The sequence below is a fragment of the Babylonia areolata genome, chromosome 31, assembly GCF_041734735.1.
Source record: "Babylonia areolata isolate BAREFJ2019XMU chromosome 31, ASM4173473v1, whole genome shotgun sequence".
Lineage (NCBI taxonomy): Eukaryota > Metazoa > Mollusca > Gastropoda > Neogastropoda > Buccinidae > Babylonia > Babylonia areolata.
In genome coordinates this window covers 27,244,565-27,259,059 of record NC_134906.1, presented here as the reverse complement: position 1 = coordinate 27,259,059, position 14,495 = coordinate 27,244,565, and the positions used below count along the sequence as shown (strand labels likewise).

The 14,495-nt window shown below is 41.6% G+C and overlaps 2 protein-coding genes across 3 annotated transcripts in view; both read left to right on the top strand.

Annotated features, from left to right (window-relative positions):
* Positions 1 to 184: 184 nt before the first annotated feature.
* On the top strand, positions 185 to 5,584 carry LOC143275897 (V-type proton ATPase subunit G-like). The gene is made up of 3 exons (XM_076580222.1): positions 185 to 302; positions 2,169 to 2,269; positions 3,203 to 5,584. The coding sequence occupies exons 1-3, from the start codon at positions 221 to 223 to the stop codon at positions 3,368 to 3,370; spliced, it is 351 nt and encodes a 116-aa protein (XP_076436337.1). The 5' UTR covers positions 185 to 220; the 3' UTR covers positions 3,371 to 5,584.
* Positions 5,585 to 7,869: 2,285 nt separating this feature from the next.
* Positions 7,870 to 14,495, top strand: part of LOC143276156 (putative protein-lysine deacylase ABHD14B) — a 7,564-nt gene continuing 938 nt past the window's right edge. Inside the window, exons 1-4 of one of the 2 annotated variants that reach the window (XM_076580576.1) lie at positions 7,870 to 7,949; positions 9,573 to 9,650; positions 12,018 to 12,180; positions 12,511 to 12,746. In XM_076580576.1, the coding sequence (XP_076436691.1) occupies positions 9,579 to 9,650; positions 12,018 to 12,180; positions 12,511 to 12,746 (471 nt within the window). In that variant the 5' untranslated portion in view covers positions 7,870 to 7,949; positions 9,573 to 9,578. Of the gene's footprint in view, positions 7,950 to 8,433; positions 8,693 to 9,572; positions 9,651 to 12,017; positions 12,181 to 12,510; positions 12,747 to 14,495 lie in introns of those variants that run through there. The other variant, XM_076580575.1, reaches the window with a different exon arrangement.

The window sequence follows — 14,495 nt, the reverse complement described above, 5'->3', positions numbered from 1 at the left end:
GTGACTAAAAAAGAAGCAAACATGTGCAATAATTTCCCCCTAATAACCCATATCAAATCAGTAAAACATTGACGTGTCGAGTTTTTGTTGGGGTTGTATATGATGGTGTGGTGAGGGAAGGAGGGGAAAGAAGAGCTGTGGGAACAGCAAGCATGACGTCATGATCACACTTATTTCAGGGGAAGCAACTACATTGTCACATGACACATTAGCAGACAAGATGGCAAGTCAGACGCAGGGGATCCAACAGCTCTTGGCCGCAGAAAAGAAGGCTGCTGAGAAAGTAGCCGAAGCCAGAAGGAGTAAGCATGATTTATCACTTTCTATTGTCTGTTTTAATTTTCTTCTGAAAAAAAAGATGATACAGTATATTCTGAATACTGCCGTCGGAAAACAGTTTCTGCACTGTGAATCCACAAGTGTAGAAATTGACTCCACTGTGATCACGAGATCGACACTGTCAAATGGTTTTCGAGTTAGAAGGGAAAAACGCCCTTCTCAGTTTACTACTTTTCCTTTTAACATGGGATTTAGCAGTAACTATTATCAGCAAAGATGAGGTATAGTTCAGATTTCTTTTTGTCGGGGTTTTTTTTGTTGTTGATTTTTAAACCTGCACTGATGCAAAAGACCGGACAAACTGGTTAAAGGGCATACATATTATGATAGAGATCATGAATACGTGTAAACGTACAAACATACTTGTGCATGTACATATACATTGTCATGATCGTGTACATATAGCACATGATAGGAGAGTCACACAGTGAAATGCTGAAGTGACCAGTGCAAATTGAAAAATGAAAATGTATCTTTTTTCACCATTATGAAGTTGAACACTCTCTCTCTCTCTCTCTCTCTCTCTCTCTCTCTCTCTCTCAATCTCTCTCATTACCATATTCATATACATTATTGTCATTAATGCAGGTATCATGATTATGTACTTGTAAATGCTACTGTGCAATTGTGTGTATTTGAATTTCATGTATGTTTTTCTTGTGAACATTTTGATTTCATTTCTTTTTGCCCTGAGGGCTGGATGTAAAAAAGCATATGCATGCTTATTCCACTTCCCTCATTCATTAAAAAGATTCGTTCATTCGTTCGTTCTCTCTCTCTCTCTCTCTCTCTCTCTCTCTCTCTCTCTCTCTCCAAAGACCAATACTAAGCCATTTACAACCACAGTCACTTGCACAACAGGCTGAGTACCTGGGTAGACCCAACTGGCAGTTGCCATTGGATGCTCATCATTCGTTTCCAGTGTCATTCAATCATGAATCTAGTTTCAGTCATGCATACACACTCAGACAGACACGTAAATTGTAACATTTTATGTGTGTGCTCTTTTTTTATAGAGGGCTCTTGGGGGGAGGTGGGGGGGCGTCTACTTAGAGATACCAACTGTTACAATTTCGCAGTATGTTGTTACACTCAGTCACACTCACAGTTTGTTCCCAGATTATGCCAACATCAGAATTGTTCCGACCAGTTCATTTTCGACAACAGAACTTGGTCACATGTTTTCCTGTCCTAACATTACCCAGACGCTCTGTACTTATCAGTCACGAGACCAGGGCAGTCACTACTAAACTTGGGTCTCACATGATGATGTTCAGCTAATCGCATGTGTGTTTACATTGAAACAGCATTGAGTGGACCATGCCCAAACAAGAGAGAACATGGCTAAATTAAATTGCGTCTTTGTCAAACAGCGTCTGTGCCGGTTTGTTTATGTGGCTTGGAGTCCCAAGTGTTCCTACCAAATTCAAAATGTTCCTACCAAATTTCCTGATTGTTCCTGCAAACACTTGACAGGGGTTGGCATTTCTGGTTACTTATGATTAGGTGATCATCTATAAATCAGTATGAAATAGCTAATATTGTTATTATTCACTGTATATATTGTGTGTATTAATGATGTTATGTACTTATGAATAGAAGCATACAACCTTCCACTATTCAGCTGTATATATTTCAAGTCATATGATATGTGTGTGGATCTTGATTGTGCCTTTATTTATGTTAGATTTTTTTTTTTTTTTTAAGGATGATTGAATTAGTAAGTGATATGTTTGGCTTTGTTGTTGTTTTGTGTGTGTGTGTGTGTGTTTTTGTCGTTTTTTTGTTTTTTTTTAAGATGATTGACTCCATAACTTACATGTTTCCAGAGAAGGCCAACCGCCTGAAGGCTGCCAAGAAAGAGGCTGATGTAGAGATCAACAACTACAAGGCAGAAAGGGAGCGACAGTACAAAGATTATGAGGCCAGGGTAAGACAACAGTTTTACAGTGCTGTATATGACAAGAATCAATTTTGAATGAGGTGATGAGTTCCATTCATTCTCCTGCCCGGGGATGGGCGTAAAGGAGACATGAGGGACGATTCCGTAGTCAGATGACACCATCCGGTTCTATCTTCTGCCTGTCGTATCAGCGTAGCGCTATCCATATTGGTCCATTCCTTGATGTTGTCCATCCAGCATTTGGCTTGCCTCCCTCTTCGCCTACCACCCTCTAGCGTTCCCTGTAGAACTGTCTTTTGCAGTGAATTGTGGCATGTCACATGCCCGAACCATGACAGCTTCCTCCTTTTGACCACTGCTAAGAGTGGTTCCAGTGGACCCGCTAGCATGGTTATTTGGCTCTTGATGAGTACTTAAATGTAAACAGAAAAATTCACTCTTTTTGTCCAAACATTCCCAGTTTGCGTCAATGCTCCAAAGTGGAATCAGAGATTCAGAAGTGTTGTAAATAGATTGTTGGGCATTGTAGTGATAATAATATCCCTGACTTATGTGTGGTTGAAAGCAACAAGTCCAATCTGATTTCTTTGATTTGTGTGTAAAAGGCATTTGTGAGAATTGTGTACAAATAACATTGAAAAGCCAATTTTTTGCCCACAGTTAAAAAAAATTAATAATAAAAATTGTTTAATTGGATTTAGAATGATACTGTTCACTTCCAAATGCCAAATATTAGTTTTACGACTAACATATTTTGTTGTTATTTGTTATTTATAATATCACTGTGATGACTGTCATAGCAATTTGTTTGCAGTTTCCAGTTTAAATCAAAGTGTGTTTGCATGATGATTGATTTTCGTGTATTATTGATGTTTCTCTGTGCGTGTGTGTTTGTGTGTGTACACACTTTTTGTGTGTGCCAGTGCTCATATGTGTGTGTATGTGTGTGTTTGAATCCAGATCCTGGGTTCAAAGGGCGACATGGAAGCCAAGATCGAGACCAGCACCCGTCAGAAGATCAAAGACCTCAATTCCAACGTGGACAGAAACAAGGAGGAGGCCCTGAGCAAATTGTTATCCATTGTCCTAGATATCAAACCTGAACTGCATGAAAACCTGCGCATCTAGAAACTTTTTCTTTTTTCCTGGCTGTGTACTATTTGATTGCGTATATGTCAGTACACTGCAAAAGCCTTGCAGTGCAGGCACATTTTAGTCAAACGTAGATTGGTATGAGGAGTGTTTAGCCAGTACTGAAATGGAATAAATGGTGGAATCAGTCACTCTGTTTCCTGTTTTTTGATTTGTTGTCATGTTCATGCATTGTTAGTGGTACAGTTCTTCGCAAATTTTGAACATTTAGACATCACCCATTTATTGTTTTCATTTATAGTTGTCAGGAACATTGAATAATTGTCCTCTGCCAGTCCACATGTCTAATTTTATTTTCTCATACATTACAAAAACTGCACAGATCACTGTTCAGCATCAACATCTCTTTCAGAACAAAATTTGTCTCCAAGCATCTGTGTATGATTCTTAACTGAAACCATTTCAGAAATACATGAGGAGTCTTGTTAATATTTCAAATGAATTCAGTTACTCTGGCAGGCACAGATACCTCTCTTGATGTACTCTTTATGTGCTCATTTGTTTGCATGTTAATGTGTGCGTGTGTGTGTGTGTGTGCTTGACACAGGTGGTTTTAATCATTTGATTGCCAGCTCTTCTACTGAGTGGTTGATCACAAAAGGTACATAGGAGGTAATTGTATTATTTGTGCGCACACTTCAGTGTGCACGTGTATGCTGTTTCAAGCACAACATGAAAGCTCCTTAATAGCTGATCGTATACAAGAAATTCCAAACCTGTGTTGTTGAGTATTCATTGCACAGAAACACCTGCATCTTTTCTTCAAAAATGGCTGTGGCACTGGCATTTGTGGACAAAACCTATGTGAAACTGAGTATTGCTTTGGGGGATAATGATAAATTCCCAGTGTTTTTTTTGTTGTTGTTGATTCAGCTGGTATGTGTGTGTACGTAGCAACTATGGTATTTACATTTAGAAACTATATTCTCAATAGAAGAGTAGGAAAAAAAATGTACTGCAGAAAACTTTTTTGTCACAGGTTGCTGTGACGATGTGTATTAACGTAGTGATCATAGTTCGCATACTGTTTCCAGATCATTTACTACATCGCTGTGGGTTCTGTGTACTAGTGAACATCTAGCCACCACTTTCTGTGGGTGGGTTTTGTTTTTGTTTTTTTGTTGTTGTTTTTTTGGGGGGGGTTTGTTGTGTTTTTTTAATCCCCAGTTTGTTTGCATCAGTTTGACATGGTAAGTATATGTAAACACCAAACATGGAGTATAATAATACAAACTCCTCCTTTTGATACGTTTTTTTTTTTTAATCAGCAGTTTGACTCTCAGTGTGTATGTGTACGTCTCTCTCTGCTGACACAGCGATCAGGAGTGTGTAGCAAGCACTGCTTATTGTGAAACAGCTGTCACTTGCTGTGTGTACTATTGTCCCCTTTGGAGGAGCAAAATGGCTAACAGGAGCATTAATGACTAGATTTTTAAACTCATACCCGCACTCCTAACTTCCCTCCTTGCCCCCACCCCAAGCGCAAAATAGGTTTTTAAGATTAAGAGCAGTGGGCTTGTGAATAACTGACTCATGATCTGGTCGCATTTCAGCAACATAGGTGCTCTGCCTGGCTAGTTGCTGAAATGTGATATTGGCAGTGAAAGGGTTAAGTTTCATTGTTAAACCAAGAAGGGTTTTTTTATGCTTTTCCACTACTGTATGGAAAACAAAGACATCTAATCTGGGTTTGGATTTATTATTCACTGTATGGTAGCATCATGAACCATCCAATGAGCTCCTCAGGCTTGTGGTGCGGCGTCCAGTTTTTTAATCTCGGGATTTGCTGTCAAGAGTGAAATATGGCAGTTGAATGTTTTATTTGATTCCATCTGCAGCCTCAAGGGTTACATAGAAAAAATCAAATAATACTAATAGTTTATTGTCATTGGTAGTTCTTTGGGAGTGGTGTAAGTTGTGTTGGCTTATTTTAAGCAGAGTGTCATTTTTTTGTGATGAGTTTTGGTGTACATGTATTTATGTTTTGTGTAAATCTTCTGGAGTTCGGTTGCTAAGGTTGCGGATGAATACTTTAACTATCATTGTTGCACGCTAATTTAATGTGCAGCAATGCAGGTTAAAATGTCGTCCACAGACCTTATATTGTGATCTGAAGAATGTGTGAGAAAGAAAATAGAATTGGAGATGTGACTGTCATTCCAAACAATTAAAACATTCAACAGCCGCAAATATTTTCACCATTTTGGTGTTTGCATATTTACGGAAGGATGTCATGGAAGGTACTTTTGAATCCTGTTTTCTTCCTTCCCTGTGTTTTTTGGCTTGAACTCTAATGTCTCTCATATATATCTATGAGTGGGCTTTTATTTGCAGTTATTTTTATTTTTATCCCAACACTTAGGCAGACAATATATGCATGCTAGACATGTTTATGTTTCCATAACGTACCAAACATTGACAAAGATTCTCTACTTTTGTTGACTTGGGAGATGGGGGCAAAAACAAATTTCAAAACCTCAAAGCACCAGGGTCTAATACTGGGATAGAACCCAGAAACCTCAGATTGAACACATTAGCCATTGAGTCACCCAACGAGTTAGGTTGGTGCGCGCGCACACACACAAAAAAAAAAAAAACATGTGCGTGCATGCATGCACATACACACACACTCGGTTACTATACGCCTGCTACTGTGCTTGTATGCCCTCACACACACACACACATAAGCTCAAACACGCACACATAGATGCACGCACATGCGCACATGTACATATGTCATGTGCTTCTACACTGGCACACGCATGCACGCACGCACACACAAAATCAAACGCATACACGCCCCCTCCACCTTTCCACGTGACCACCATCACATACACATACTGTCTGTGTACTATGTATCATACATAGTACACAGATGCATCTAGTACATATACACTCGCACAGACATACATGCACGCACGTTTGTACATAAGAGCACGCGCAAAACTGGAGAAATGCTTCTTCGACATTTACGTTACGTAAAACGAGCCTGCATACTGACCTGCAAATTACCCATAAAATTGACTCTGTCCAGTATGTGTGCCTGTGGCTTCAGTTGGGTTACCTTACTGCCTGGTCAGGCATCTGCTTGGCAGATGTGGTGTAGCGTATATGGATTTGTCTGAACGCAGTGACGCCTCCTTGAGCTACTGAAACTGAAACTGAGGCGCCTCCGTGTATCTGATGGATTGTGTAACTGGGAATTGTGTGCGCATACCTTACACACACACACACACACACACACACACTTAGAATGTTTTCGGAAATTTTAAACTCCAGTCCAGTTGGTATCCTCCTTTGATGTGTTACAATTAATTAATGTTGTTATTTATATTTACATTGTTGTAGGTTAATACTTGTTGATATGCATATACATATTCTTCCCCATCACCCCCCACACCCCCATCATGACATCTCATTCAATACACACCACAATCTCTTTTGACTTTTTCTTATAATAATCTACCTTCCCTCTGATATATAACGTGAACACTTTTTTACACTGATATTCACATGCACTCCCTTTCCTTTATCCACTACTTGACTCCTTTCCGTCTAAAAACACTTATAGTGAATAGACGTTAAACTGAAGATAGCACACACACACACACACACACACACACACACACACATGAATGCACGGACATACATGAAAATACGGACACAAGGGAGACTGTATTAGTTTAAGTGTAAGGGAGATAATTGTGCAGTCTTCTGTTCATACAGAGTTCCTTCTCTTAGACCAATGATGAAGGCTCTTTTTGCACCAGTCATCACGATTAACACTGTTTTCCATTGTCAATAACTTAGACGTTTAGGACTTTCTCGATGTGACGAAGAAAATAAGAGGTGATGAACGACTTAAAGTGTAATATGAATGTGAAAGGACCACTGATATATATGTTTACAGATATATATACATATATATATATATCAATGGAAATATTTGTCCCAGTCTGTGGAAAGGACCGAGTTAGTGAGAAATCATCTGTCACCTCAAGAGCATGCACACAGATGCACAGATTGGCAAAGCTCATGTACGTTTGTAAATACGATGCTTAGTTACATAAATGATAAAATGACCACTATGCTATAGAATCCACAACTTTCTCTTCACAGGGTGTGCGGTGTGGGGAGTGTGGTGGTGGGGGGTCAGAACAAAATACCACGCATTCCCACTGATAATGCCAACATTATTGTGTTGCCGGCACTGAAGTCCTCACAGTCTGAAACTTAAAGAAAATGACTGATAAAATGCAGATTTCAGCTGTAATGGCGTACAAAGTTCACAATGGGAGCTCAAATTATGCTGCCCATTATGTTTCTTCTAGATAACACAAAAAGGGGGATTTAAACGATCATCACACACACACACACACACACACACACACACACACTGAAACTGATTGGCTCTTGTTATCAGGAACTAGCGTGAGGCTTGTTTACATTGACGTGTCAAGGGTCAAGGACCATTACTCTGCAGACAGCACGAGAAAAAAACGTCGCACAGTTGTTAAACAGGAAGTGAAGCAAATCAAACCAGTCTCAGTTAAAGGTAAGTGAAAGATATCGTAAAATTCGAACCAATTCGGGAATTCTAACAGCCAACAGATTTATACTTTTTTAACAAATTTTGCGGGTACGTAGATGTTTTTCTTCTTAGTCGCAGTAATGTGGAAAGCTCAAATCTGGGCAAAAACTCGCCGGGCTATATGATACATCCATATTAAAAACCAATGGACTGAAGTGCTGACGTGCCGAGGAAAAGGATATCAATTTGCCCACAACAGATAACGCCTCCTCACGTTCTAACACAATTCAGGTCAAGGCTCACAACACCGAACAGTGATATACATAGTCATGTGACAGTCACGAGATGTACCGTAGTTTGAATTAAAAAATAATAATAATAATTAGAAAAACTTGGATACGATACTTCAGTAAGTGCCTGGTCGGCTATATAGGCTACACGAGGTGGGAGGGGAGGGGCGTAACTACGCAGCGCGCAGAGATAAGAAGAACAACTGAGAAGAAGAAGAGAATGAAGAGAACAAAACGAAGAAAAAGACAACACATTTCCTTTCACTACACAGTGACATTCCAAGAAACAAACATGCGAACAGAATAACTGAGGAAATGTGAATCCTTTCTCTCACTGAATCTCCCTTCGAAGGTGTTCTAGAGCAAGCAATGGCAGCACCGACCACACGACATAATGCTCTTTCAGCTTTCTCGCTACCGCAAGTTGGGGAGTACAATGGCTGCCGCGCGCGCGACACGCTCGCCTCAAGCTATCACGCCAGTGGACAGCGACAGGGTAGTTCTTTCGGTCCATTCCATTTATAAGACCCTGGGATTTTCTCCAGTGCAGTGCATGAGCAGTTTCTTCAGCCATAAAGTTGGCTGCCAAAGAAGAAGAAGAAGGGGAAAAAAAGAAGATATATGAACTAAATTGGAATGTGTTAGTGTATACATGTGAAGGTGAGGGGGTGGGGGGTGGGGGGTGGGAGGAAGACGAAGGAATAGAATAATGACATGTAGCGGATGAAATTCAATACAGCCACATGCACTACAGCTGATACTGAAGGAATATATTCTTTTTCAAGCTGACTAGTACGTACACACTTTTTTTTTTCTTTTCTTGTTTTAACTGTTCCGTACTACAGATAATAAGTATATTCACTATAGTACATAGTGGCATTTCTAGCTTGGTCGTATTCTACATTTACTATACATATCATGATATCTGATTACATTTTGTTTCGAGGAGTTGTGCAAAGGGTAATGGAAAAGCGAATGAAAACCTTCTGAATATCCTTCTTGAGGTGATTTGAGCTTGTCAGAAGGAGTTCTGGTTACCTGCACAAAGGCAGTTTTCCTGAAGAGGAAAGAAAGAAGCCTGAAAAACAATAACCACTGCTTCCTTGAAACCCAATGCAGGAATGGGGGGGGGCGCGGGGGTGGGGGGGGGGGGGGGGACGGAAGGGGAGGGAGAAAAGTAGGACTTTCACAATGTTCTGCCCAGTTTGTGCTTCAAACAAAAGACCATGACACTGCCAAGTTTCTGTCCAATTCTTTTTTTTCTTCTTCTTCTTTTTTTTTCTTCTTTTTTTTTTTTAATGAATGTGGATACAAGATTTATTGCACTTTAAGATCCCTTTATTTCCCTTTCAAACAGACCAAGATGGGTGGAGCAAAAAGCAAATCCACTGACGGCATTGAAACAAAAATCATCTCTGTTCCTGTTCATGGAAAGGTTGGTTTTATTATATTATATTATATTATATTATATTATATTATATTATATTATATTATATAAAACGGATGAACTACTCTGGAGAGTACCACGTGATCCCTCGCCAGAGGTACTACCCCTCCATAGTATATATATATATATATATATATATATATATATGTGTGTGTGTGTGTGTGTGTGTGTGTGTGTGTGTGTGTGTGTGTGTGTGAATTGTTTTTGCACATTTTCTACAGCCACTGTTAATCAAAAAAAAAAATAATAATTAAACATCATGCAAATAGATCAGCTCCAATTCTGACTCTGTGGGTGTGGTATTCATGGAAAGGTTGGTTTTCTTATTGTTTATAAGATGTGTGTGTGTGTGTGTGTGTGTGTGTGAATTGTTTTTGCACATTTTCGGTAAATCAATTTTCAAAAAAAAAAAAAGAAACATCCGTCGTGCAAACAGATCAGCTTCTATTCTGACTCTGTGGGGATGTAAAGAACAAAATATATCCACCGAAGGGACTTCACCAGCAGTGCGGGGTCTCCTCTGGAGTGTGGCCCGCTCAGTGGTGAACTGTGTAGCATCGATAGCTCCCTGTGGAGGAGTGCCCATGCTGGGACTGCGACAGACGAACTCTGATTTAATAATAATAATAATAATGGTATTTTTTAGCGCTGAATCTTGTGCAGAGACAAATCAAAGTGCTTTCGCACCAGTCATTCAAACGCATGCGTAACTCTAAAAACTGGAAAAACTGAAGACAAGGAAGAGGCAGGGAAGGGAGGCTATTTTGGGAAGAGGTGGGTTTTAAGGCCAGACTTGAACGAACTGAGTGTGGAGACTTGACGAAGCGAAAGAGGAAGTTCATTCCAATTGCAAGGTCCAGAGACAGAGAAAGAACGGCGGCCAACAGTCGAGTGTTTGATCTGGGTATGCGTAAACAGAGTGGATCCGAAGCTGATCGTAGTGAGCGAGATAGAGTGTAGAGGTGAAGGCAGCCGCAGAGATAGGAAGGGGCAGATTTGTGAATACGTCAGTTTGGCCGTGTAGTGGTACGGGGGTCTCTCGGAATGAGCGGCGGCAGTGGAAATGACGGGACACGGAAAAAAAGGGGAAAAAAATCAGCACAATAATGTGTACTGCTCACTTACACCCCTGTCTCAAACTCATGTGAATTATCATTTTTCACGCCATGTTTCATAAAGGCAGTCTTGGGTTTGAGTGCATGCCACCAAAAATGACATAGTTCTGCTAAATTGACTTCTTCTTTTTTTTCTTTTCTTTTTTTTTTTTTTTTTTCTTTTTTTTTTTTTAGAACTGAAGAGATACGTGTTTATTTTAGGTATTCCCCTTGTGGTACTTGAATATTTTACGTATTTCATGTAACTGATACGCCGTATGAATTTATTAGTGATTTGCTTTTGTGGTCATGATAATTTCCAATGGCCATACCGACTGTTTGGCCGTTGAGACATACGCGCGGAGTGATGGCCTAGTAATGGTAAAGCGTCCGCATAGGAAGCGAGAGACTCTGAGCGCGCTGGTTCGAATCATGACTCAGTCGCCGGTATTTTCTCCACCTCCACTAGACCTTGAGTGGTCAGTGGTCTGGACGCTAGTCATTCGGATGAGACGATAAACCGAGGTCCCGTGTGCAGCATGCACCCAGCGCACGTAAAAGAACCCACGGCAACAAAAGGGTTGTCCCTGGTAAAATTTTGCAGCAAAATCCACTTCGATAGGAAAAACAAATAAAACTACCACGCAGCAACTTGAAAAATACCCCCCAAAATGGGTGGTGCTCTCAGTGTAGCGACGCGCTCTCCCTGGTGAGAGCAGCCCGAATTTCACACAGAGAAATTTGTTGTGACAAAAAGGAGAAATACAAATACATAAGACATGCGTTTGGAGGAAGAAAAGAAAAAAACCCCAATAAAATAAGATTTTTTTTCCAAATGAATAACACGAACAATGAGCGCCCCAACAATGACTGCTCAGTCAGTCGGCTCTACCCAGGTAAGGCGGCCTGTTGTGCAAATGGACCCCGTGTTTGTAAAGCCGGCACTCAGAGCTTGGTCAAAGAGACCAAGGATAGGCGCTGTATAAGTATCTCTATCAATCAAAGACTCTGTGTTTGTAAAGTGCTTAGAGCTTGTTCTCTGACCGAGGATAGGCGCTGTATAAGTGTCCGTATCAATCAAAGACTCCGTGTTTGTAAAGTGCTTGAGCTTGTTCTCTGACCGAGGATAGGCGCTGTATAAGTATCCGTATCAATCAAAGACTCTGTGTTTGTAAAGTGCTTAGAGCTTGTTCTCTGACCGAGGATAGACGTTATATATAAGAATCCATATCATAATCTTCTTCTTCATCATCATCTTCAGACGCTGAAAATCTTCAGCCGACAGACGTTTCCAGAGGGCAGTGCCAGACTGACTGTGTTGTTGCTGCACGGTCAGTCGTTCACCTCCAAAAACTGGGAAGACATCGGCACACTGCGGCTTCTGGCGTCATGGGGGTACAGGGCTGTTGCCGTGGACCTGCCTGGTGAGTTGTGTTCCTTGGATGTGTGTGTGTGTGTGTGTGTGTGTGTCTGTGTGTGTGTGGATTCGTTCTTTTGTTTAACTCTCTCCATACGAACGGCGAAAGAGACGACGTTAACAGCGTTTCACCCCAAAGTTACCGTCATCAAAATATTGCAAGCGGAAGGCTCTTACACCGAAGAGGTGAATGTTGACAAAGAATACCACAATTCTGACGACGGAAGCTAAAGGCTGGGTCATTCAGACACCCACTGGATATCCGAGGGGTCTGTGTAGAGGCCGGAGAAGAGAGGACTGGCCGTACTGAGAGAGTTAATTCTCCATCGTTCCGCAGGTTACGGGAAGAGCGGAGAAGTTTCACTGGGCGGCGTGTCCAACGCAGCCTTTCTGTCGGCCCTGGTGAAGGAGGTCGGGGAGAGGCCGGTCATCATCAGTCCTTCCATGAGCGGCGGCTTTTCGCTGCCTTACCTGTTTCAGAACCCCAGGGAGAGCTGTAAGAAGGCTGCTGCCTTCATACCTGTGGCACCTGCGATGACAGAAGGTTTCCTGGAGAAATATTCTCAGAGTCCGGTAAGGTTTAAAAACAAACAACTGACTCTGTGTGTGTGTGTGTGTGTGTGTGTGTGTGTGTGTGTGTGTGTGTGTGTGTGTGTGTGTGTGTGTTGTTGTTGTTGTCTTCAGTTTAACGTCTTTCCACTTGAAGTGAGACGAAGAACCCCCGCCACCCCACCTCCCCCCTCCCCCCCCAAAAAAAAACCGTGGGGGTAGGGGCTGTGAGAGGGGGAGGGGTAAAAGTGTGTGTGTGTGTGTGTGTGTGTGTGTGTGTGTGTGTGTGTGTGTGTGTGTGTGTGTGTGAAAGAGGGTATGTTTGTTAGTGAGAAAGTGTAGGTGTGTGTGTGTGTGTGTGTGTGTGTGTGTGTGTGTGTGTGTGTCAGTGTGTGTGAAAGAGGGTTTGTTTGTTGGTGAGAAAGTGTAGGGTTTTCAGTGTGTGTGTGTGTGTGTGTGTGTGTGTGTGTGTTCTTTGTTTTGTTTCTTGTAGCTCATGTAATATTTATCAGCTGACACAACTGGGGTGACAGAATACAAAATTTTGACTTTTGTATGCGAAGGCTACATGCACTACCGGAGTGCACCGAGGTGCTGTTTTCCGATTTCCATTTGGCCCTGTATTGCGTGCACGGTACGATACTCTATGTGTATTATTAACTCTAATCATCCAAGAAAACCATGATGGTATGATAGCCAAGTTCGAATAACCCCAGCTCACTGAGGTGGCCTTTTGAGTTATGGGTGAAGATTTCTCTTCCGATCCTAAAGTTCCTTTAACTCACTCAGTACGGCCAGCCATCTCTTCTCCTCTACACAGACCCCTCGGATGTCCAGTGGGTGTCTGAATGACCCAACCTTTAGCTTCCGTCGTCAGAATTGTGGTAGTCTTTGTCAACATTCACCTCTTCAGTATGAGAGCCTTCCGCTTGCAATATTTTGACGATGGCAACTGAGGTGAAACGCTGTTAACGTCGTCTCTTTCGCCGTTCGTATGGAGAGAGTTAAGTGTGCTCGAAAGTGAAACCCCTTTGTGTGTAGACCGGACTCAGTCATGCACGCTAAAGATCCTGTAATCCATGTCGGTGTTTGGTGGGTTAGGGAAACAGGAATATATGGATACTTTCATAGCGCCTGCCCTCGGTTGGAGACCAAGTTCAAAGCGCTTTACAAACACGTCGTCATTTGCACAACAGGCTGCCTACCTGGGTAGAGCCGACTGACGGTCGCTACCACTGGGCGTTCAGTCATCATTCGTTTCCTGTTTCATTCAGTTCAATCAGATTTCGGGCACGCACACATACACACTCAAACTTGTAACATGTAATATTTTATGCGCATGACTGTTTTCTTTATTTACCCCGCCGTGTAGGCAGCCATACTCCGTTTTCGAGGGTGTGCATGCTGGGCATGTTCTTGTTTCCATAACCCACCGAACGCTAACATGGATTACAGGATCTTTATTCAGACGTGCGTATTTGATCTTCTGCATGCGTATACACACGAAGGGGATTCAGGGCACTAGCAGGTCTGTAAATATGTTGACCTGGGAGATCGGAAAAAAATCTCCACCCTTCAAGTTACCCACCAGGCGGCGTTACTGAGATTCAAACCCGGGACCCTCAGATTGAAAGCCCAAAGCCTTAATCATTCGGCTATTGCGCCCATTTCCTGGAGAAATAATCGGTGTATATTATGTGTATAACCATCCAAAAAATAAAGTATGATTGCTCACATGCGGGATAAAACCGGCCAAACATGTCAGGAAAAGTC